The sequence below is a fragment of the Rhinoderma darwinii genome, chromosome 5 (assembly GCF_050947455.1).
Source record: "Rhinoderma darwinii isolate aRhiDar2 chromosome 5, aRhiDar2.hap1, whole genome shotgun sequence".
NCBI lineage: Eukaryota > Metazoa > Chordata > Amphibia > Anura > Rhinodermatidae > Rhinoderma > Rhinoderma darwinii.
In genome coordinates this window covers 207463960-207489817 of record NC_134691.1, presented here as the reverse complement: position 1 = coordinate 207489817, position 25858 = coordinate 207463960, and the positions used below count along the sequence as shown (strand labels likewise).

General features: G+C 40.6%; 1 protein-coding gene across 1 annotated transcript in view; it reads left to right on the top strand.

Annotated features, from left to right (window-relative positions):
• The window catches only part of PDIA4 (protein disulfide isomerase family A member 4), an 80647-nt gene extending 55271 nt beyond the window's left edge, over positions 1-25376 (top strand). The window contains exons 5-10 of the mRNA XM_075826895.1: positions 569-774; positions 3814-3972; positions 9438-9589; positions 11973-12129; positions 14376-14609; positions 24529-25376. Coding sequence (XP_075683010.1) covers positions 569-774; positions 3814-3972; positions 9438-9589; positions 11973-12129; positions 14376-14609; positions 24529-24941 — 1321 coding nt within the window. The 3' untranslated portion in view covers positions 24942-25376. The remainder of the gene's footprint in view (positions 1-568; positions 775-3813; positions 3973-9437; positions 9590-11972; positions 12130-14375; positions 14610-24528) is intronic.
• The last annotated feature ends 482 nt before the right edge of the window (positions 25377-25858 follow it).

The following is a 25858-nucleotide window of genomic DNA, read 5'->3' as shown; positions in this document are numbered from 1 at the left end:
TTTTGTTTTCATAGACTTAGTAGTATGAGGGATGTTTTATTTGCAGGACAAGCTGTAGTTTTTACTGGTACAATTTTGTTGGAACATGTGACTTTTTGTGCACGTTCCATTACATTTTTTTGGGAGGCATGGTAATCAAAATACCACAATTAATGCAGTTGTTGTTTTTTTTTTTATGTGGCCTTTACGGTCCTGTATAAATGACATGTTAACTCTATTCTGCGGGTCAGCACAATTCTGGCAATACCATATTTATATAGATTTATTTTTTTTTGTTTTGTAAATTCTTCCACAATAATCGCAATGGGCTAGAAACCACTTGGTTCCGAAGTCGATATTGACCGTGACATCTGAGGGTTTAATTCGCCAGGATTGGAAATGGCTCCATTCCTGGCCTTTACAGTAGTGTCAGCTGTAATATACAGCTGATGGCGTGGGCTTAGCTTCTGGGCCTGCATTATCAGCTTGCCGTAACTGCGACAAATTGCAGAACCCGACCGGGACGTACAGTTACAAAAAATGACGGGTGAAAATGCTTGTTTCTGCTAATCATTTATATTCTGTTTAGGTGTGGACATTGCAAAAAGCTGGCACCAGAATATGAAAAAGCTGCACAGGAGCTTAGTAAGCATACACCAGCAATACCACTCGCAAAAGTTGATGCTACTGCAGAAGTTGAACTTGCTAAAAAACACGATGTGTCTGGATATCCCACACTGAAAATTTTTCGTAAGGGCAAACCCTATGATTATAATGGACCTAGAGAAAAATATGGTAAGTTGTGATGGTCACTTTAATATGTGTAACGATTATCTAATCTTTTATACAGAGTTCTGCATGACCCCTTTAAAAAGGGTATGTACACATCTGCAACAATAAACCATGATTTCACCGCACCATGGGAATAGATCCTAGGACAGAAGGAAATAACACACAACTGCAGGATATAGAATACAGAATAACTATCTCCAAAAGGAATTTTTAATAAAAGCTATTTGCAAAGTTACACTAGTCACATGGACTAAGCTATTTATTTAAAGAAAAAATACCCTCAAAGGTGTACATAGCCTTTCAGTGGGTTGAAGTTATCCATTTAGGACAGCCCCTATCCATTTGCCCTGTTAGGTCAAATGAAAACTATTGAGGAAGAGAGCGGGGCTTGATAAGCCAGAGAGGAGAATTATGTAATACCACGTTTCCCCAGCAGAGGCCAACTGCAGCTTTTCCGGGCAACAGCAGCTGATTGCCAGCCGTGCTTTTGAAAAAATGGCCGCGTTTTGTTATGGTAATTAACCACGATTTGACCAGACCATCTTAATATACCCAAAGTGCTGTCTGAAAAGTAATTGAATGCATTCAGTGCTTCAGATGAAGTCCTGGTAAGGCAGGGCTTTTCAGCAGAACTCTTTCAGATGTTTTCCAAGGTAAAGCAGAAAGGTCTGTATATTTTTACCACAGGATTTCACTTACTCTCTCCCAAATTTCTACACACAAAGTAAATCGAAAAGTATATTATAGATGTGTCCACCCTTAACTTTGCTTGAATTTGGTTAAGAACTCCCAGTTCTCATGAAACAAAATCAATTTTGCAGCATTCTAGCAAAATCCTTGACAGGCTGTAATTCACATATACTCACACAGCCTAGACATCTCGTGAATGAATAAAGAAAAATAATAAGATTTTCCTTTATAACCATTATTTAAGGTGACCATATACTTTTTAGATATCTGTTAGCCGAATTAGATTACTCCAGCATGGCCGTGCATGCATGTGTTTTCAATGGTGAGAGGGGATTAAGCCGCTGCCAGTTATCTCCTTCGGGAAGAAAGGATCGGGCATTTTAAAATCCAACATGCCTGATCCTTCTTTCCCCTGACATGTTGGGGGAGAGTCTGGACACCTACCACCACACACACATTAGTCAGCAGATTACCAACTAATGTGTATATGCACCTTTAGAAACCCCTTTTGTGAGTATCAATTTTAATGGTTAGTGTTCAGTCTGATCTGTTTTATCCGATATATACTGTGTAACAGTAGTAACTCGTATGGCAGGCTTTAGTATTAATCAATGAACTACTGTACATGGTTGTTCTCACTACTCGTAATGCAGATTCTGCACCTCTATGCTATGTAACTACAGCTTGTGAGACAGACCCTTTACAGGTTATGCATGTCTGTGTTCGAAAAACCTGAAGATTTGAAGGAAAACGGCCTGAGTTCATTTGAACATGAAAGATTCCTTTCTGTATGGCTGTAAGGTGGTGGTGGGTGAGATTTGATGGGGGAGCCCCCATAAGAAAGACACGCAAAAATATAAAACGAAGCAGGATGTTAGTGTATCCACTTTAACTTTGACGTTGCACACTGTAGGGCTCAGAAGGCAAGGAGCACCATTTGGCTTTTGGAGTGCAGATTTTGCTGGATTGGTTTCTGGGCGCCATGTCGCATTTTCAAAAGCCCTTGAGGGACCAAAACAGCGGAAACCCCCCAGAAGGGACCTTATTTTGATAACAACCTCCCTCAAGGCGTTTACCCAATTGGTACGCCATCAAGCCATTCCAGAAATTAGTGGGCAGTGGCTGTTGCAGAGTGAAAGTAGCCATTTTTTCACAGATACAGTATGTAATTTCAGTGCCCAATATGTGGTGCCCAGCTTATGCCACTATGAAAAGACCGCTCTCTCTAATTATTGTGCTGTGTTTCCTGGTTTTAGACACACCCTACATTTGACCCTAATATTTTACCTGGACATACAACAGGGCTCAGGATTGAAAGAGTACCATGAGAATTTAAGGCCTAATTTGGTGATTTACACAGCATTGGCCCACAATTGCAGAGCCTCTCGAGGTCAAATAGTGAAAGAAACCCCAAAGAAGTCACTTCATTTTGGAAACAGAAGCCCTCCAGGCATTTATTGAGGGGTGCACTGAGCATTTTGACCCCACAGGTGTTGTCCAGAAATTAATGCGTTGCGGATGGTGCAAAGTGAAAACTACAATTTTTCCACAAAAATGCTATTTCAGTGCCCAATACGTTGTGCCAAGATGGTGCCACCGGAGACACATACCTCATAAATTGTTCAGAGGGTATAATAGGGTAAGTAATAATAAAATTATTCATGGATGTCTGATACGCTTTGAGGCATTCCTTTATCTACAGGCCAGTGTCACACTGATAAATGGTGTCTGTTCTAAAAGCCATATTAAGCGGGCAAACAAGTGTTCATATGAGCGCTCTGTCAATTGCGTTTGCTCGTTCATCGGCTGATCTGCTCTTTTATGCAGATTTAAAAATCATCATTGTCGGCAGCACATCTCCCAGTGTAATCAGGAAGATGTACTGCCGAAAATGTATGGGGACGAGCGATCAGCGTAACGAGCGCTCTTCCCCATACATATCAAATCATTGCTCCGTGTAAAAGCCACAAACGATCAAAGAACTGACATAGGCAAGAAACATGATGGGAACAGGGCCTTCGAGGAGAATTCTGTGCTGCTGCAGGAACCAATGTTTTATTTATCCCTTCACTGCTACTCCAGTCCCGAATGATCTGTCTCTTCTTCATTCGATCATACCAGAACACACAACTCATGATCGTTAACGTATATGGCAGCAGCGGCAATGGTTGTCCATTTTGTCCAGAGCAGATTGGAACATTGAAGTTAATGGTTACCCTGGGCAACACTGACACTTTTTGTTAGTACTAATACATAGTGTTTGACCGTCCCTCCTGCCAAAAACTGCAGCAGTGTGGGTTAGAACACCCTTTACTCTTCTCTGTTTTATTCCATTTTTATTCTTTTAACTAGGTATTATTGACTTCATGATTAAACAGGCTGGTCCACCATCAAATTTAGTCCAGACTGTTAAACAAGTGCAGGAGTACTTGAGAGATGGAAGTGATGCTATAGTTATTGGAATTTTCAGTGGCAACCATGAAAAGGAATTTCAAATTCATCAGGATGCAGGTTAGTGTGTACATTTAGGAAGAGCGGAAAAAAATATTCCCCCTTTTTGAGACTATGTTGGCACATGGCTGACAATAGTTTATGGTTTGAATGGGCAAATGTTAGATTGTTGGACAGAAGGTGTTTTGTGTGTTTGAAAATATATGCCCTTCTCAGTTATAATGTTATCATTCATTCTAATTCATTCAGTTCTGTTTTCAGTTAAAAATAGATTATGTAAATTTAGTAGAAAATATTTATATGCAAGGCATCACTTCCTTAAAGTGAATGTGCACCTGTCATTTCAGCTACATATTCTGTGCTCATTTCTTTATCTGTAAGTGATCAGAACGATTTTGTTTTTTGTTATTTTAGACAGAGCTCTTAATCACCTACTTAGAGTAAAAAAAGAAATACAGGCTTTCTGTAGCCACCACTTGGGGGAGTTCACGGTATACTGTTTTATTAAGTTTAAAGTAGACATAAGATGTGGAAAGGGGTTCCCCTCTTCTTCATGGTGTAGAGCAGCTCTTACCCAGAGATTGGCTTCGGTCTCTTGAAATGTACAGATTTATGTTTTTGACATTTTCTGTCCTACAGGTCAAGCCAGGAGCAGGGGCGTTGCTAGGGTCTTAAAAGATCAGGAGCACAACCCGTGAGACGAATATCAACCCCCCCCCCTTCCCCCCCGAAAAATAAATTTCTACATGCGTATCGGAGATAGCATATCTATGAGACTAAGGCTCCCATAGCTACACCGCTGGATAGAATTGGATGCATTGTCTCAGCATACAGTATAATACATTATAGGCTTAGATACATGGCCCCAGCAGTCCGACTTCGGGCTCATGAGCGTGAATCTCGTCCGTGTGCTGTTCGTTGAAATAACGCAAAGCACACGGCCATTCATGCGTGAGTTGTCATGCAGCGAGTGTCCATTGCGTGAAACTCATTGCATGTCCTATATTGGTGCGTTTTCACAGACCTAGTTGCCCATTGAAGTCAACGGGTGCGTCAAAACCACGAACCGCACACGGACGCGCATAAATCTGTCACATTCGTGTGAATGGGCCCCAGCAGTAAATATCCTTGTACTAAACCTCAGGGGCAAATTTGGCATTTCTGGAGCACCAAGCAAAGTTATGTCTTGGGGCTCTAATCAAAGACACCTGTATAGAGTTGCCCACACAATGCCCCCTGTATATAGTGTCACAACCCCCTGTATGATTCCACACACAGTCCCCCTGCCATACATCCCCTTGTAGACCGTGCAATGCAGTCCCCTTTAGGTAGTCCCACATACCCACCTTGTCTCAGAAGACAGTATCATACATGATAGGCTTAGATACGTGGCCCAGCAGACATTATCACACATGATAGACTTCGATACAGGGCCCCAGCGGCAAGTATCCTTTTACTAACATATGTTCACCCCCCCCCAAAATAGTGTGTGTGTGTGTGTGTGTGTGTGTGTGTGTGTGTATATTTATTACTAGTCTTTCTTAGTGAATTACATATCATCCAGAAGTTAATTTATTTCAGTAATTAAATTAAAAAAGTCAAGCTCATATATTATATTGATTCATTACACAGAGTGATCTATTTCCAGCATTTTTTTTCTTTTAATGTTGATGATTCTTTTGCATGAATTACTGCATCAATGCGACGTGGCATGTGGGGATCAGCCTGTGGCACTGCTGAGGTGTTATGGAAGCCCAGGTTGCTTGGATAGCGGCCTTCAGCTCGTCTGCATTGTTGGGTCTGGTGTCTCTCCTTCCTCTTGACTTTACCCCATAGATTCTCTATGGGGTTTAGGTCAGGCGAGTTTGCTGGCCAATCAAGCACAGCGATACTGTGGTTATTAAACCAGGTATTTGTACTTTTGGCAGTGTGGGCAGGTGCCAAGTCCTGCTGGAAAATGAAATCCACTTTTCCATAATGCTTGTCAGCAGAGGAAAGCATGAAGTGCTCTAAAATTTCCTGGTAGACGGCTGCGCTGACTATGTGCTTGATATAACACAGTGGACCCAACACCAGCAGATGACATGTCTCCCCAAACCATCACTGACTGTAGAAACTTCACACTGGACCGCAAGCAACATGGATTCATGCCTCTCCACTCTTCCTCCTGATTCTGGGATCTTGATTTCCAAATGAAATGCAAAATTTACTTTCATCTGAAAACAGGACTTTGGACCACTGAGCACCAGACCAGTCCTTTTAAAGGCTTAGGAAACCTTTGCAGATGTTTTTGTGTTGATTATCTGATTAGAGTGTGACACCATGAGTCTACAATCTTCAACTTTTAACCAAAATACTCAAGCTTTCTGAGAGACTAAATTTTGGGTTTTCATTAACTGTTAGCCATAATCATCAACATTAAAAGAAAATTTACATAAACATAACTGACTAAAATTTATATCAAATAAACAATGAGTTATTTCACTCAATAAAAATATAATCTGTTTAGTATATGAAAAATACATGGTGAGTTAATATTAAACAAATTAGATCGTCACAATATACAGTGTATAAAAATATAAAACGTGTAATTAACAATTACGTTAAATTGGAAAGGATACAGAGGCCAAATAAGAAAATTATGCATACATTTCGAAAAAAATAAAGTATCAACAGGTAAGGAGGCACCGGAAAGACAGTGTCTGCGCGCATCTACTGCACATGTCAAAAATAGCGTCCAAACCGGAAATCCAGTCAATGGAACTCATAGATTCAAAGAGACACTACTGCGTATGCACCAATATGCCGTTTGAATTTCAATACTCCTGCGCATGCGCCAACTACGGTCCTTACATTTCAGCACTGCGCATGATGGCTGGCCCCAAATATTTCTCCCTACACAGGACAGTTTAATAGATCTGCCAAGGTGTGAAAAAAAATGCAATCTAGCTAAAGAAATTTTTCATATTCGAAACAGTGACCACATATTTATCACCATAACAGGGTACCTACAAAATATTTTATCATAGATGGTGTCTAAAGGAGAAATATGACCGCTCCAAAAAAATAACATTACGTAACTGGAGTATATACACAAAATTAGCATATCATAAATCCCATGAAGTGACTAAATTATGACCTCAATGGGCAAAAAATACAGTTCTAAAATCTTATGCAGAAACCTATTTAGGAGAGTAAAAAAAAAAATCCCAATAATTTATTGATAGTGTTTGGTTAATGAGAATTGTGTGGAGGTTTTTTATTTAAATTTTTTTTATTTTTTTAAACTTTATTACTACCGACTTAGTAATGGTTGCTGGCTGATTGACTGACTGAGTGCATGACTAAGGCGGGGCTTAATGTTAGTCAGTGAAAAGGCTGGCACTAAAGCCCATTATTACCCCGGTACCCACCGCCACCAGAGGTACTGGGAAAAGCAGAGTACGATCCAGTACTGGGCCATCTGTAGTGATGACTGGGCACTGGGGCGGCCGCAGGCTGGTACCATTAAGGGGGGACCGCACAACGTTTTTCCCACTTAAAAAAATTTCATAACCAGCCAGGTACAACATAGCAGCAGCAGCCTAGCATTACCAGGGTGGGAAGGCCTACTGTTATTGAGCTTTCCCAGCCTAATACCAGCCTGCGGCCGCCCCGGTGCCCTTCCATCGCTGCAGATGGTGCAGTACTGGATTGTACCCGGCTCTTCCCGGTACTCCTGGAGGCGGTGAGTACCGGGGTAATAATGGGGGTTAGTGTTCGCCTCTGCACTGTCTAACACTAAGCCTCTCCTTAGTAATGACTCTGTCAATCAGCCATCCGCTATTACTAAGGTGGTAGTAATGAAGTTTAAAAGAAAATACAAAGACATAAAGAAATATATTTTATTGAAATAAAAATCCCCCACACATCCCTCATTAACCATTTTATTGAAAATTTAAAAAAAAAGCCCTCATCAAAGTAGTCCAACAACCGAACCTGTAAAAAAAAAACACAAACAAAAACATACCACAGGCAGTAGGTGTAGATACAGGGCCCATGTGTGATACTGTCTGTTAGACCATGTATCTAAGCCTACCACAAGATAGGCTTAGATACAGGGCCCCAGCAGACAGTAATCTTATACTATATAAAATTACTGTCTGCTGGAGCCCTGTATCTAAGCCTACCTTGTGGCTACCTTAGATAGAGGGCCCATCAGACAGGGTCACATATGGGCCATGTATCTAAGCCCACCATGTGGTAGACTTAGATACGGGGCCCAGCAGGTAGTAATCTTAGACTGTATAAGATTACTGTCTGCTGGGGCCCTGTATCTAAGCCTAACATGTGGTAGGCTTAGATACAGGGCCCATCAGACCGTAACATACATGGCCATGTATCTAACCCCACCATGTGGTAGTATCACACAAGGAGCCTGCAGCTAAGCCTGTCTCTTAGACCGTGTATCTAAGCTTACTACAAGTTAGGCTTAGATACAGGACCCCAGCAGGCAGGAAAGTTACACTTACCCTCCTCTTCGGCTTTGGGTGCAGCGGATGTCCTACACCATCCAGCGTCTTGACGTCATATTCTAATTTTCTGAGACACAAAATTTTGGGTTTTCATTAACTGTTAGCCATAATCGACATTAAAAGAAAAAAATGCTGGAAATCACTGTGTGTAATGAATCCATATAATATGAGTTTCAGTAATTCAATTCAAAAAGTGAAATAAATTAACTTTTAGATGGTATTCTAATTCATTGAGCAGGACTAGCCTGTATGTTGGGGGGGACATTCACTTCTAAGAATAGATTTGTGCAGTGTAGCAATGTGTCTTTTTGGCTAATACAAGTGTTTTCTCTATAGTTTTTCCTCCATGGCTTTGGATGAGAAAAATAACGCATTAAAAGGTGCACCAAACTGCTGTGTGTGAATGGGGCCTACATATGGTATTAAAGTGATTTTACACTGCACATGCCTTCATTAACTATCCTGCATATCTTACACTTTAAATGAAGGCGGAATTATGTAGCCTTATTATGTATCCTATGCAGCACCACATATCTTTGTATAATGGGGAATATTCTGACATCCGTACCCTCTGATTTATAAAATATATTAAAAAATTTTTATGGAACTTTCCAGAACTTAAACACTGATGGCTTATTCTTCGGATTGGCCATCGTGTTTGATTGGGGGGCGGGGGGCCTGTCCCTCGCCGATCAGCAGGATCAAAGGGGCACTCTAGAAAGCCTATACGGACAAAGTAATGCGTATGTATAAGGCCCCATGCACACGACCGTGCCCGCAATCACTGCCCGCGATTGTGGGCACGGCCGGCCGCTGACTGACAGCCGCATTTTCGGGCCGTGCTCCCATACACAGTATGGGAGCACAGCCCGCAAAATGCGAAAGAACGGACATGTTCCATAATTCCCGTCATGGTATGCAGTAGTACAAATAGGAACCATATGCCGAGTCATTTCATTTATTTATACCCATGACTGCATAGTTAATCTTTCTTACCAAAATTTATTTCAGCAAATGCTTTAAGAGAAGATTTCAAGTTTTATCATACATTCAGCTCCGATGTTGCAAGCTTCCTAAAAGTGCAAACTGGACAACTTGTTGTTATGCACCCCGACAGATTTCAGTCAAAGTTTGAGCTAAAACAACACCTATTTCAAATGAAGGTAAGTAGATAGTGCTATTAGTTGCAACTACCTAGAGTGGACTGCCATGATCATTGCCCAATGCGTATTTTCCTGCTGCATGTGTCTTCAGTTTTGTTTGTAAAGGGTTAATCTGAATCTCACTATATACAAACCAAGAACCACCAGCAGCCACTGAGGAGAAAATGGGAGAGAAGCTGTGAAAGTATTAACTTTCCTTGTATCTGTGGTGTTTCTGGTGGGACACTAATCCGATTCACCTTGATGCGCTCCCTATCACTGCTCTGCAGTACACAGGAGAACCCTTACATTGCTGCTAATAGAACATCCAACTGATGGCATAAGAGATCTTCCCTGCATACAGAGCTGCACACGGTCTCCCCTTAGTGTTTTTATTCCAGTGTAGACGCAGAAAGTCTTACAGAACCGTCAAATCTTACTGCTAAATGTGAAGAGCCAACCGCAGTTGACGTGGTCTCCGCTCTCAAAGGGCCAGAGCTTGTATTACGAAGAGGATTTGTAAAAATTTTCCTAATCTATATTTGAAAGGTCTTAAATTTTGGTTTCCAAACAAATAAATGAACCAGAAGGACAAAGCCCAAAATATATAGCAATAATACCTTTTATTAAATATAAATCCTCATGATTACCGTATTTAAATTTTAATAAGGGTAGTATTGCTATATATTTTGGGCTTTTGGTCGTCCTGGTTCATTTATAGGTTTTGATACATATATATGAAGGGCCCTTCATGGTTAATTGGAGGTTGTGTGTTTTTTATATTTTGGGTTCCCAGGAAATGATAGGTCCCCTTTAATTTGGGGATTGTTTTTAAAAAAACAAAAACAAACGAAGAGTTGGTCTTTTCTCACATGCTTTTTGGAATTGCTTACCAGCCACTTTTTCTCCTCCTTGCTCGGTTTGTTCTGCTTGACTTCCTGATTTGGGGCCTGACTAACAGCCCCCAGATGACCGCTGCCAGGTAAATAAAACATAACTCGCATTAGTGCAGACTGCTGTGAAATCAGGTGTTTCTCTGTAAACTAGAAACATCCAAATCAGAGTTTAGATGTTCTATTTGTAAGTTCTTCTCTTATTTGGGGCAGCTGCAGAGAGGCTGTGTTCACATCACCGTTGCCCTTCCATTGAGGGGTTCCATCTGAGTTTTCCGTCGGGTTAACCCCTCAACGGAAACCTAATAGTCCGTCAAAACAACAGAAACCTAATAGTCCGTCAAAACAACAGAAACCTGTCACAATGGTGGCAAACGGAAACCTTTAGCAACGGTTCCGTCACTATTGATATTAATGGTGATGCAAACAGAAGCGTAGGTTGGCGTTTGCCTTTCCGTTGAGTTAACCTGCCGGAAACATCCGATGGAACCCCTCAACGGAAGGGCAACGCTGATGTGAACAGGCCCAAAGAGGACTGAAATGCTTGAGCAGTACTGCTGACATCTGTAAATCTGTCAAAAGCTCTCCCTAATCAGCAGCTCCTGACTTTTGCACATATCCGTCCTGTACAGCTGGGTCCCCTGTCTCAGGGCAGGACAATGGCCATTGGAACTTGAATGCCTAGACATTGCACTAAGCAATACAGAGGGGACCTGGGATGGGATAGCTGTTGCCTTACTGCGCACGCACATTCAACCGTGCTCTGCACTGCTGGTGGACGGCTTTAATAGCCGCCTAGATAAACAGAAGACCCCTCATGGGCTGTGATTAATGATTTATCTGGAGAGGGAGGAGTTTTCAACAAAATATTGCATTTTACAAAATCCTGATTGGGACAATGATTGTAATGAGACTACCCCTTTAGGCTAATGCACTCTGTGTATTACGTGCGGATTTGCCACGCATATTTACCTGTGGGAAATCCGCAGTGTAACACCGTACCAGCAAAGTAAATGAGACCCTAAGTAATCTTATCTACACGTTGCAGAATTTTTGCGCATGTAAATTGACATGCTGTGCGTTTTTTTAAATCTGCAAGTCCATTTATCATGCGTTTCCGCATACGAATTGTATGTGGCAAGTTTATAAAAAATAAATAAAAATGAACGCATCAAAATATAAAAACTGCACATTAGAACGCATCAAAAATACGTACTATTAGGTGCAGATTTTAACTGCGTTCACCTGCGTTTTTAATTCAGATTTTCTGCACCAAATTCTGCAATGTGTTCATGTAGCCTTAGGAGTTTTTTCCCCCCATCCTTCCTCCCTACCTTCCTGCCCGGCCATTGTGGTGATTGGGCGGTGTAATTAGAATGGTTAGTAACATTAATAAAGAAATAAATACACAATATAAAATAAATTAGTCATGTTGTTAATGCAAGGATTTAAATAAAAACAAAGTACCTATTTACACCAGGTTAACTTGTCTTTTCCTAACCTCTTTGCAGGATTCAGCAAGTGAGGAAGACGTGAAGGAGCATGTCATGAAGCATGCTTTGCCTTTGGTTGGACATAGAACAAAAGCAAACGAAGCAAAAAGATACAATAAGCGTCCACTTGTAGTTGTTTATTACACAGTAGATTTTAGTTTTGACCATCGCACTGGTATGTCAATGGCATAACTAGTTATAGCTGTAATCTTGCTTAACATGCCTAAGGCTATGTTCCCCTCTGTGTTGGTGTGTTCAGTTGTTCTGCTCTGTCAGAGGAGCAGAACAAGGGAATAACGGAAGCAACGGTTCCGTTGCGCGGCGCACAACACTGGCGACGGACTGAACCGATTGACTTAATGGGTTCGGTCGGGGTATCCGCGGTTTTACCGGTGACAATAGCGTAACATGCTGCACTACTGTCTCCAGTAATCTCCGGTAGATCGGCCGGATCTACGACGGGGGCCACTAACGGATCTGCCAACGCAGATGTGAACAAGGCCTATAATGCATTGGGAAAAATGTTTGTTTAGTTTTTCTTTGCATGTGTGTAAAAAAAAAATGTAAGTAAAAATGAAGTCCTTTACAATCCAATAAGGCTTCGGTCACATCTGCATTGGGGGTGCCTCTGTCGCAGATCCAGCCAAGAATACAGGAAACAATAGTGGTTAAAGCAAGGGCAAACCCTGACAAAGCGCCAACAGGACCCGTTTAAGTCAATGGGTTCTGTAGGCCGCTGGTGGTATCCTTGGTGAAACAAAATCGTCGCTTCCGGTTTTCCCTTGTTCTGCTCCTCTGACGGAGCAGAACAACTGAAACTTCCCCAAAACAGGTGTGAATATAGCCTAAGTTGACTTGTAAATCATTTTTAGCGCAAAAAAGTTTGAGAATGTAACAAGGTTTGTTAAAGTTGTGTCTCCTACCTTTTTAAAATTAACACTTCTCTAATGGCATTCAGCATCTATAAATCCCAAATCTGTGAGAATGGGTACATTTTCTATTCACTGTAAACTTTATATGATCAAAGTATTTTGTAGAACACACTTGTTACATATGTTGAAAAGAAGACATAGATCCATCAATTTCAACCTTTCTCAATGAATTATACGTCATTCATTGCTTGATTAATTATAACCCTCAATTCTATTCGGTATTAGATAAGCATCCTTTTTTAAATGCCAACATCGTATTTGCCATGACTACTCTAACTGTAAAGAACCCTTTCCTCTATTGATGTCTGAAACGCCTTTCCTCCACATGCAATGAATGTCCCATGGTCCTTTGTAAAGTCTTTGGAAAGAATAAATCATGTGCCAGTTCTTTGTATTGACCAAACATATACTTATACATCTAAATTAGATCACCCTTACTGTGTCTTTTTCCAAGCTGAACAAGCCTAATTTTTCTAGCCTCTCATTATAAGAGTGGAGTCACACGTGGCATAAAAATGCCATAAAATACGAAACCGGAATTCCGCAGCAGATTTGCTATTGCAGATTTGCTATTGCAGATTGTGGAGAACTTTGCCTGCCTTTGAACACACTCCAGCTCTACTATATTATTTTTACAATGTGGAGCCTAAAGCTAAATCCCATATTTAAGATCTGGTCTTACAAGGGATTTATAGAGTGGTAATATTACATTTGAATCACAGGTTTTTAAAACTTCTTATACACATTAAAATTCTATTTGCTTTTGCAGCTGCTGCTTGATATTGAGTGCTGCTGCTTACCTGTATTGTAACCAGAATATCCAAATCCTTCTTATGTTCTGGTAACCCCAGTTTTTTTTAAATTTATATACATGAACACTATTGCTGTACCATTTGAAACAACTTTGTTTTCTCTCCCTTAAACAATGCTTAACCCATGTGCCTATATCAAATGCTTTTGCAAAATACACGTATATCACATCGGTCGCATCACGAACATCTAGATTTTCCACTTATAGAAACAAAGCATGTTGGTTACACACAACCCTTATATATATATATATATATATATATATATTCCATACTGATTATTAGATTATTCACTGCTAAATGCTTTTGCAGTTCATCTCTTAGAATACTTTCAGTAAATACCTTGGAGAATATTTTTTTGTTTGTATGACCCTTTTCTACTTTTTGAATTTCCAGCCGAATGGAAAACAGAGGGATAGCGTGTTTTAGTGATCACATGGTTTGTTAGCAATTGTAATTGTACATGTGTGGTTAACGTATTGACATTTTTATGATATTTAGTAGATTATCAGAAAGTAGTGTTAGAAAAGCCTTTCTAAAGCCGCAAAATGTTGCAGATGTGAAGTTTTATATAGTTTGTGACCTTTTTGTACATTTTAGACAAATTGGAAAATTAGCAACAAAATTACACTTTTAGTACTTTTGAATACATTCAGCTTTTGTGCTTTTATTAATTGCAGCCACCCAGTATTGGCGAAGCAAAGTCTTGGATGTTGCAAAAGATTTTCCAGAATACACCTTCTGCATTGCTGATGAAGATGATTATGCATCTGAATTAAAAGACCTTGGATTAGGTGAAAGTGGAGAAGAAGTAAATGTTGTAATGCTGGATTCTAGTGGTAAAAAATATGCTAAAGATCCTGAAGAATTTGATTCTGATTCACTTAGAAAGTTTGTGATGGACTTTAAGAAAGGTAAGCTATTAATATAGAGTATTACATTACATGAATGGGGGAGTTATGGGAGCGGGAGCCTCTTGCCTGGAGGTTCGGACCAGACTCTTTTGCATAATGCCCTTGCCACATATAAAAAAATCATTTAACATTTTGTTTAATAGGTTCTGTAAGATCGACAGGTGAGATTCAGCTTTCCATCAAAGTTTAGCTTATTAATCAATTTCGCCTGACCTCCTGGCTTAGAAATATTTGTCAGGATTCGGAAGGGTATTTGCTGTTGTTTTTAAAAGGAGGTGTTGACAAATCGCTTATTCCTTCTTCAGGATGTGCCAGCCAATGGTTTATGGTACAACAGGAAAGCATCCTCTGTCTAAAGGCCAGTAATCGGGCAAATGATCGTTTATAAAATACTCGTTGCCGATAATTGTGCTGTGTAAACAGGGCAGCGATCAGTAGATGAACGAGCAAACGTTCGTTCATCTACTGATCGTATCGTTTTAAAAAACTGAAATATCTTTGTCGGCAGCACATCTCCCTGTGTAAACATGGAGATGTGCTGCCAACATAATGTATGGGGATGAGAGATCGGAGTAACGAGCGCAATCCTCTCCATACATAGCCCCTTGTGACTGGAGCAAACGAGCGCCAATCTACAAGCTGGCTCGTCGATTGGCGCTCGTTGCACCAGCCAAAATTGGCTGGTGTATGAGGACCTTTAGGTGACAGATCTCAGGGTGCCATAGCTTTCACACCTTGGTCAGTTACCCACCGATTTCTATTCACACTCTAGAGGGCTGATTACCAACCTCCTGCAGATTTCAGTAGGCCCAGTTCCTGAAGCCCAGACGGACAGTCTCCAAACTGATTAACCAGTAGTATTAGGGGAGATCAAAAGTAAATCACATACATTAAGAAGTTTGTCATACTTGATATATGTAGCTGTGTGCAGATATCTGGGGTTAGGAAAAAGTAGCCATTGATGTGTAGAAAAATCCGGAAACTAGGTTCAGGAGAAAACCCAGAATGACATATTGGTTCAAGCCAGGGAGACCACCTATTCATGTTTGGTATGCTCGGAAAATTAAATAAATACAAGCTTTGATCAATATTCCTGTAATCATATGGCCCAGTTCACACGGTTTTTGATGCTGATCTTTACGCAGAAATCGTGGCAAGATTTCAATGGGAGGCGGATACGTTTGTTTTTTTCCGCGACCGCTTTTAGCCGCTTGCGGTAAAAAAAAGTGGCATTCGCTTTCTTGCCATAGTTCCGCCTCTGACCTCCCATTACAATCAATGGGAGGCAGAGAAAGCGTTTTTCGCTGGAATTTTGAGGCATTTTTCTGCCTGCAAGAAAAACTCTGTGAACAGGGCCTAACAGTGGCTGACTCCCGTAAAAATATATAACAAATCCAACAAAGATGGAGAAGGGGGGGAATTTGGGTTGTATTTTTTCTTTAAAAGGGAGAAGGGTCACCCACAAAGTGTCAGTAGTTGGGGGATCCATATCTCGGTTGGAGTGACTGCCCGTATTTTCAGCTGTCCCCACAGGCAGGTACTGTATATCAGTAAGGTTTTGTTCTGTTTCTTTTATTTTCATAAACTGAATGCATTGTAACTATACAGTGAAGGAAATAAGTATTTGATCCCTTGCTGATTTTGTAAGTTTGCCCACTGTCAGAGACATGAACAGTCTAGAATTTTTAGGCTAGGTTAATTTTACCAGTGAGAGATAGATTATATTTAAAAAAAAACAGAAAATCACATAGTCAAAATTATATATATTTATTTGCATTGTGCACAGAGAAATAAGTAATTGATCCCCTACCAACCATTAAGAGTTCAGCCTCCTCCAGGCCAGTTACACGCTCCAAATCAACTTGGTGCCTGCATTAAAGACAGCTGTCTTACATGGTCACCTGTATAAAAGACTCCTGTGCACAGACTCAATTAATCAGTCTGACTCTAACCTCTACAACATGGGCAAGACCAAAGAGCTTTCTAAGGATGTCAGGGACAAGATCATAGACCTGCACAAGGCTGGAATGGGCTACAAAACCATAAGTAAGACGCTGGGTGAGAAGGAGACAACTGTTGGTGCAATAGTAAGAAAATGGAAGACATACAAAATGACTGTCAATCGACATCGATCTGAGGCTCCATACAAAATCTCACCTCGTGGGGTATCCTTGATCCTGAGGAAGGTGAGAGCTCAGCCGAAAACTACACGGGGGGAACTTGTTAAAGATCTCAAGGCAGCTGGGACCAGTCACCAAGAAAACCATTGGTAACACATTACGCCGTAATGGATTAAAATCCTGCAGTGCCCGCAAGGTCCCCCTGCTCAAGAAGGCACATGTACAGGCCCGTCTGAAGTTTGCAAATGAACATCTGGATGATTCTGAGAGTGATTGGGAGAAGGTGCTCTGGTCAGATGAGACTAAAATTGAGCTCTTTGGCATTAACTCAACTCGCTGTGTTTGGAGGAAGAGAAATGCTGCCTATGACCCAAAGAACACTGTCCCCACTGTCAAGCATGGAGGTGGAAACATTATGTTTTGGGGGTGTTTCTCTGCTAAGGGCACAGGACTACTTCACAGCATCAATGGGAGAATGGATGGAGCCATGTACCGTCAAATCCTGAGTGACAACCTCCTTCCCTCCACCAGGACATTAAAAATGGCTCGTGGCTGGGTCTTCCGCACGACAATGACCCAAAACATACAGCCAAGGCAACAAAGGAGTGGCTCAAAATGAAGCACATTAAGGTCATGGAGTGGCCTAGCCAGTCTCCAGACCTTAATCCCATCGAAAACTTATGGAGGGAGCTGAAGATCCGAGTTGCCAAGCGACAGCCTCGAAATCTTAATGATTTACAGATGATCTGCAAAAAGGAGTGGGCCAAAATTCCATCTAACATGTGTGCCTTGCGAGTCCCTAACTAGAACTTTTCGTTCCTAATTTAAAAACACCAGCAGAAAAAATGGGACATAACTTCAAAACCACAAAAAAGCCATACTTACAAAGTTCTTGATAGGGACTCGCACGGCACTGGGGACCCTTGACGTTGGGTTGCGAGCTTTGCGTATTTTTCCCAAAATAACGACTACCCCATGTCTCATGGATATTTTTACTATGTATACTTTTTTCAGGACGTGGCCAGGTCTTATATGCTGGGAGGTCATGATGTGCTAGTCCTTGGTGTGGCATGCAGAGCAGCCCGCTTTAGCTAACAGTAGCGGCGTTACAAATAGGCTGTGATTTGGCAAGATATGCCTGACGACTGGCACATTATCCCTCCACGTATTACACTTAGTACTGACATCCCATGTACTATTCACAGCACTGACCCTTATTCATTACACTTATTTATTTTTTATTACATTACCACACAGTTCTGACACTCCTATACATACACATTTCTTTTTTACCATACATTCACACCCTAGCACTACACTAACACTCATTTATCACACACTTGTGACTAGTGGGAGTGGCTATCACTATTTAACCCCTTCAGGACCAGACCCATTTTTTCAAATCTGACATATTTCACTTTATGTGGTAGTAACTCCGGAACGCTTTTACCTATCAAAGCGATTCTGAGATTGTTTTCTCGTGACACATTGGACTTTATGATAGTGGAAAAATGTGGTCGATAAATTCAATATTTACCAGTGAAAAACACCAACATTTTGTGAAAAATTGCACAAATTAGCATTTTTCTAAATGTAAATGTATCTGCTTGTAAGACCAGCAGTTATACCACACAAAATTGTTGCTAATTAACATCCCCCATATGTCTACTTTAGATTGGCATCGTTTTTTGAACGTCCTTTTATTTTTCTATGACGTCACAAGGCTTAGAACTTTAGCAGCAATTTCTCACATTTTCAAGAAAATTTCAAAAGGCTATTTTTACAGGGGCCAGTTCAGTTGTGAAGCGGCTTTTAGGGCCTTATATATTAGAAACCGCCAAAAAGTCACCCCATTTTAAAATCTTCACCCCTCAAAGTATTCAAAACAGCATTTAGAAAGTTTCTTAACCCTTTAAACGTTTCACAGGAATTAAAGCAACGTAGAGGTGAAATTTTCAAATTTCATTTTTTTTTTTGCAGAAATTCATTTTTAATCTATTTTTTTTTTGTAACACAGAAGTTTTTACCAGAGAAACGCAACTCAATATTTATTGCCCAGATTCTGCAGTTTTTATAAATATCCCACATGTGGCCCTAGTGTGGTAATGGACTGAAGCACCGGCCTCAGAAGCAAAGGAGCACCTAGTGGATTTTGGGCCTCCTTTTTATTAGAAAATATTTTAGGCACCATGTCAGGTTTCAAGGGCTCTTTCGGTGCCAAAACAGTGGAAATCCACCAAAAGTGACACCATTTGGGAAACTACACCCCTTGAGGAAATTATCTAGGGGTATAGTGAGCATTTCGACCCCGCAGGTTTTTTGCAGAAATTATCGGAAGTAGGCCGTGAAAATAAAAATCGTCATTCTTTCAAAGATAATGTAGGTTTAGCTAATTTTTTCTAATTTCCACGAGGACTAAAGGAGAAAAAGCACCACAACATTTGTAAAGCAATTTCTCCCGAGTAAAACAATACCCCACATGTGGTTATAAACGGATGTTTGGACACACAGCGGAGCTTAGAAGGGAAAGGCTTTTGGAGCTCAAATTTAGCAGGAATGGTTTGCGCAGGCCATGTTGCATTTGCAAAGCCCCTGAGGTACCAAAACAGTGAAAACGCCAAAAAAGTGACTCCATTGAGAAAACTACACCCCTTGAGGAATCCATCTAGCATTTTGCCCCCACAGGTGTTTCATAGATTTTATTGGATTTTTTTTATTTTCACTGCCCAATTCTTTTTTCTTCAATAAGACGTAGCTTTAGCTCCAAATTTTTAATTTAAAGGAAAAAAAGAACCCCAACGTTTGTAAAGCAACTTCTCTGGAGTACGGCAATACCCCACACGTGGTCATAAAATGCTGTTTGGGCACACGGCAGGGCTCAGAAGGGAAGGAGCGCCATTTGCTTTTGGTGTACAGATTTTGCTGCATTTGGTTTCTGGGCGCTATTTTGCAATTGCAAAGTCCCTGTGGGACCAAAACAGTGGATCCCCCCCCAGAAGTGACCCAATTTTGGAAACCACACCCTCGGGGTATTCACCTAGGGGTGTTGTGAGCATGTTAACCCCACAGGTGTCTTGCAGAAATTCGTGTGCACACGATGTGGGAGAATGAAAATGGGAATGGTTGGTGATATTAGCTTCCTGTTTGTGGCACATTAGTATATGGGAGGGGGGAAAATTTTCAAGCTGGGTGTTGACCATAGCGGCCATTTTGAAGTCGGCCATTTTGTATCCAACTTTAGTTTTTTCAATGGGAAGAGGGTCATGTGACACATCAAACTTATCGAGAATTTCACAAGAAAAACAATGGTGTGCTTGGTTTTAACGTTACTTTATTCTTTCATGAGTTATTTACACGTTTCTGACCACTTATGAAATGTGTTCAAAGTGCTGCCCATTGTGTTGGATTGTTAATGCAACCCTCTTCTCCCACTCTTCACACACTGATAGCAGCACCGCAGAAGAAATGCCTCCCGACCTGACCCCCTTAGACTTTTATCTTTGGGGTCATCTGAAGGCAATTGTCTATGCTGTGAAGATACGAGATGTGCAGCAACTGAAACTACGGATACTGGAAGTCTGTGCTAGCATTTCTTCTGCCGTGTTGCTATCAGTGTCTGAAGAGTGGGAGAAGAGGGTTGCATTGACAATCCAACACAATGGGCAGCACTTTGAACACATTTTATAAGTGGTCAGAAACGTGTAAATAACTCATGAAAGAATAAAGTAACGTTAAAACCAAGCACACCATTGTTTTTCTTGTGAAATTCTCGATAAGTTTGATGTGTCACATGACCCTCTTCCCATTGAAAAAACTAAAGTTGGATACAAAATGGCCGACTTCAAAATGGCCGCTATGGTCAACACCCAGCTTGAAAAGTTTCCCCCCTCCCATATACTAATGTGCCACAAACAGGAAGCTAATATCACCAACCATTCCCATTTTATTTAGGTGTATCCATATAAATGGCCCACCCTGTAGATATGCCAGTACATTAAAGTTACAAAATCAAAATTGAAAAATTTCCCTATGGGATCTAAATAAAAAATAAAACGGTGTCAGGGCGGCTTGCGCTGTGTTCCCTCCCGCGAGAACACACACTGGCTGGTGGTTATGCAGCGCTCTGTCTGTGTGTGTTCTCACGGGAGGGAACACAGCACAAGCCGCCCTGACACTGTTCAATCAGATACGGACAGAGTGAAGATATCACGCTCCCTTGCCATTTAGTTAGATAGAAACCACCCATTGACAGTTCAGGGGCTTATTTACATATCGGGCGCCAAATATAACGGCACCGATATGTAAATAGCGGAGGAAGATAGGAAAATTATTTCAAGTGAAACCATGTTTGTAAAGCCCTGCCCATTACATGCTGCACATGTATGGGCAGGTGAAAGGTTCTCTTTAAGCGGCTAAAATCTCGTCATTGAAAATCGAATCTTTCACATTTATTGCAGTTTGTTGTTGCATAGGATATCAATTGTGGTTTTAAAGAGGCTCTGTCACCACATTATAAGTGGCCTATATTGTACATGATGATGATGATGATGATGTGATCGGCGCTGTAATGTAGATTACAGCAGTGTTTTTTATTTAGAAAAACTATAATTTTTGACGGAGTTCTGACCTATATTAGCTTTATGCTAATGAGTTTCTCAATGGACAACTGGGCGTGTTTTACTTTTTGGCCAAAGTGGGCGTTGTGGAGAGAAGTACATGACGCTGACCAATCAGCATCATACACTGCTCCCCATTCATCTACACAGCACATAGCGATCTAGCTAGATCGCTATGTGCAGCCACATAAACACACTATAACGTTACTGCAGTGTCCTGACAGTGAATATACATTACCTCCAGCCAGGACGTGATGTGTATTCAGAATCCTGACACTTCGCTAATACAATCCCGACACTACAGCACAGCAAGCATAATCTCGTTTGAAATGACCGTTTACAGCGTAAGCTCGCGAGATTGTATTAGTGAAGTGTCAGGATTCTGACTACACATCACGTCCTGGCTGGAGGTAATTGTACAGCGCTGATCACATCATGTACAATATAGGCCACTTATAATGTGGTGACAGAGCCTCTTTAACCCCTTAACGCCGAAGGACGGATATATCCGTCCTCAGCAGCTGCTAGTTCGCGCAGGAGGACGGATATATCCGTCCTGTGATCGCGCGGGTACTGACAGTTTACCCACGCGATCAGCGGCAGGAGCACGGCTGTTATACACAGCCTGGCTCCTGCTGCAACTGCCGGAATCGAAGCACGCGCCGATTCCGGCAGTTTAACCCATTAAATGCCGCTGTCAACAGTGACAGCGGCATTTAATGTGTTTGACAGAGGGGGGAACTCCCTCTGTCTCCCGATCGGCGCCCCCGCAAACAAATCGCGGGTCGCCGTCGGGTTTCCATGACAGCCGGGGGTCTAACAAAGACCCCCAGGTCTGTCTTCAGCATCTGCCTGTTAGGCGATGCCAGAGGCATGACCTAACAGGTTGCCTGTCAGTTTTACACTGACAGGCAATAATGCTTTGGTATACGAAGTATACCAAAGCATTATATATGCGATCGGCATATCGCATAGTGAAGTCCCCTGGTGGGACTAAAAAAAAAAAGTAAAACCGTTAAATAAAGTTTGTGAAAAAAAAAAAAAAAAAAATTACAGTCAAAGTCAAATAAAACTACTTTTTTGCCCCAAAAAGTGGTTTTATTTAATAAAACGGTCAAAACAAATCACACATACACATATATGGTATCCCCGCGGTCGTAACAACTTGACCAATAAAATGAACACATTAATTAAACCGCCGGATGAACGGCGTCCAAAGAAAACGCAAAAAACAACGGCAAAATTCTCTCTTTTCTCCCATTCCCCCCATAAAAAATAAAATAAAAGTTCATCTATAAGTCCTATGTACCCCAAAATAGTACTAATGAAAACTACGCATTGGCCCGCAAAAATCAAGCCCACATACGGTCACATCGACGGAAAAATAAAAAAATGACGGCTCTTGGAACGCGGCGATGCAAAAACAAGTAATTTTTTTCTAAAAGGGTTTTTATTGTGCAAACGTAGAAAAAACATATAAAACCTTTACACATTTGGTATCCCTGTAATCGTGCCGACCCATAGAATAAAGTTAACATGTTATTTACGCTGCATAGTAAACGGCGTAAATTTATAACGTGAAAATTAATGCTGGAATAGCTGCTTATTTTCAATTCTCTCCTAAAATAAAGTTAATAAAAGTTAATCAATATGTTATAAGCATCTAAAAATGGTACAATTACAAAATACAACTCGTCCCGGAAAAAACAAGCCCTTATACGGCTATGTCGACGGAATAAAAAAAGAGTTACGACTCTTGGAATGCGACCGTGAAAAAACAAAAAATAATCCTTGGTCATTAACGTGCAAAATGGCCCGGTCATTAAGGGGTTAAGGGCTTTCATAGTACTCCACAGTGATCCAGAGAAGCCAGCCCAAAGTTCCTACGATACCCCCCTAGATGCTTTCTACTATTCCAGCTAGAACGGGGGACCGAAAGTTCCATAAGTTCTGTGTGTGTGTCTGTCTAAAACAGCCGGCGCTTCGGTGTATTGATCGGAATCCCGCTCGTTTAACACCTTAGATGCCGCAGTCAACAGCGACCGCTGCATTTAAGCTATTAGAAAAAGGGCAGAACTCTGTGATGTTGCATTGGACTCTATCGTGGGGTGCAAATAATCGTCATGGGGGCCTAGTGGAGGCGCCAGGTCTGCCATCTTTGTACTCCTATTAAACTTTTTTTAGGATTGCAGTATATCGTGCAAGCGATCCAATACAGAATCGCTGTTTTTTTTGGTCACCTCATCTCGCACATAAAATTTAACAAAAAGGTTTCAAAGTCTCATGTAGCCCAAAATCATACCAATAGAAACTACTGCTCAAAAATAAAACCGTTATGGCTCAGAATATGGCAACACAAAATACATTTTGTTTTTAACAATTCGTTTTTTCCTTGTAAAGGTAGCAAAACTTGAAAAAAACGATATAAATTTGGTATCATCGTAATCGTATTGACCTGCAACATGTCGTTTTTACCGCACTGTGAACACCGTAAAAACAAAACCCCAAATTATTTTTTTGCCCATTCCACCCCATAAATAATTTTTCCCCAGTATCCCAGTACATTATATGGTACAATATATAATGCAGTGAAAAACTTAAAAAAAAAACAAACCCTCATACGGCTATATGGATGGAAAATTTAAAAAGTTATGGCTTTTGAAAGGTGGGGAGGAAAAGCGAATATTAAAATCCGAACATTGGCTGCGGAGGGAAGGGGTTAATACTTTGACATTTTCTATATTCCATCCAATATCAGTTTATATTTAAAAATTGTACATAAATGTTTTCATTACAGATGTGTTAGGCACAACTTTAATAATTTAAAAAGCACTTGTACTCCATGTTTACCTACAGCAGTGGGAGTCGCACACCATACATAGGGGGCTAGAAGAGAGTTCCAATCTTGAATTTACGATTGAATCTCTCTGGTTCTAAATTGTCTAATTCATATATCCAACGTAAATTTGAATCTGTTTAACATGGCTTCCCTATCGCCACCTCTACGCAGTGGAGGAATACGGTCTTGATTTTAAATCCCATTTGAGATGAATTATGTCTGTCTTTAAATTTTGTCTGTCCATCCTTTCATAATAAAAAAAAAAGCAGCTAGTTTTGATTAGTTACTTACGTTTTGTTTACATACTAACCCTGGTTTGTTTTGTCTTGTTTTTTTTTACACAGGAAAGCTTACTCCAGTACTGAAGTCCCAGCCTATACCCAAGAACAATAAAGGGCCTGTTAAATTAGTAGTTGGTAAAACCTTTGAAGAGATTGTAATGGCCAAAAAGTCAGATGTACTGATAGAGCTTTATGCACCGTGGTGTGGTCATTGCAAATCACTTGAACCTGTTTACAGTGACTTGGGTAAAAAATACAGATCCGTACCAAATCTTGTTATAGCCAAGATGGATGCTACTGCCAATGATATACCCATTGACAATTACAAAGCAGAAGGATTCCCAACAATATATTTTGCAGCGAGCAACAGAAAACATAACCCAATTAAATTCCAAGGACATGAAAGGGATCTAGAAAGTTTGTCCAAATTTATTGAAGAACACATGACAAAGTCAAAAACGAAAGAGGAACTTTAAGATTTTGTTCAGAATTCATTATTTTATTTTATTTTTTAATTATCTGATAAATGTACCAGTATTACAGACAGTTGCTGGATATGACTTAAATCGCTGAGATTCTTGCCAATACAGACAGTAATTGATGATTTGTAAACTTGTCGATGTCTGCATATTTTTTGATTCCCCAAATTAGTGTCTCTTTCTTCACATATTGTGTGCAACCCTTATTTTCTCTTCTCAAATTGTTTTCATTCCTCTCCCTTTTTTTTTTTTCTTTTTTCAGTTTTTTTATGTAATCGATTTATTTTCACAAGCCAAATAAACCATGAATCTAATGGATTAACTGCACTTTCATGATTAGTAACAAAATTCCTAAATTCGGGAATTATGTATTACAAATACCACGTATTATACGGAGTTAACGTTTTAATAAAAATATTTGACTGTTAAAAAGGGTTTGCCGTGATTTTTACATATTCAGAACTTTATTGAAAAATATGAACTTTTGTAAAACCGGGATGTAGAAAGGAAAATCAGGAGAATATAGAACAAAGTAAGATACAACTGTAAAATACAATTAACGCAAATCACCTGACACAGCAGGTAATAGGGCATAAAGGGTTGCCTATTGGGGAGACTATTGGGACAATTCCGTACTAGAGAGCACCTGAAAATTGGTCAGCTCACTGCAGGATAGTGTCGGCATATCCGGTAAACACGTACATAAAGAGAAAGTAAGATTGGTAATTTAGTGTGAAACCTGCTATATCAGAGAATAGAACAGTAAGGGGAGTATAGGAAAGAAAGGGCATCAACGTGGGGGGGTTAACCCCTTAGTGACCACCAATACGCCTTTTCACGGCGGCCCGGTCTAAGTCCTGCATGGGTGTCCAGTGCAGGCTGGTGCCGGGACTCGGCTCTCCGACAGCCGGGCA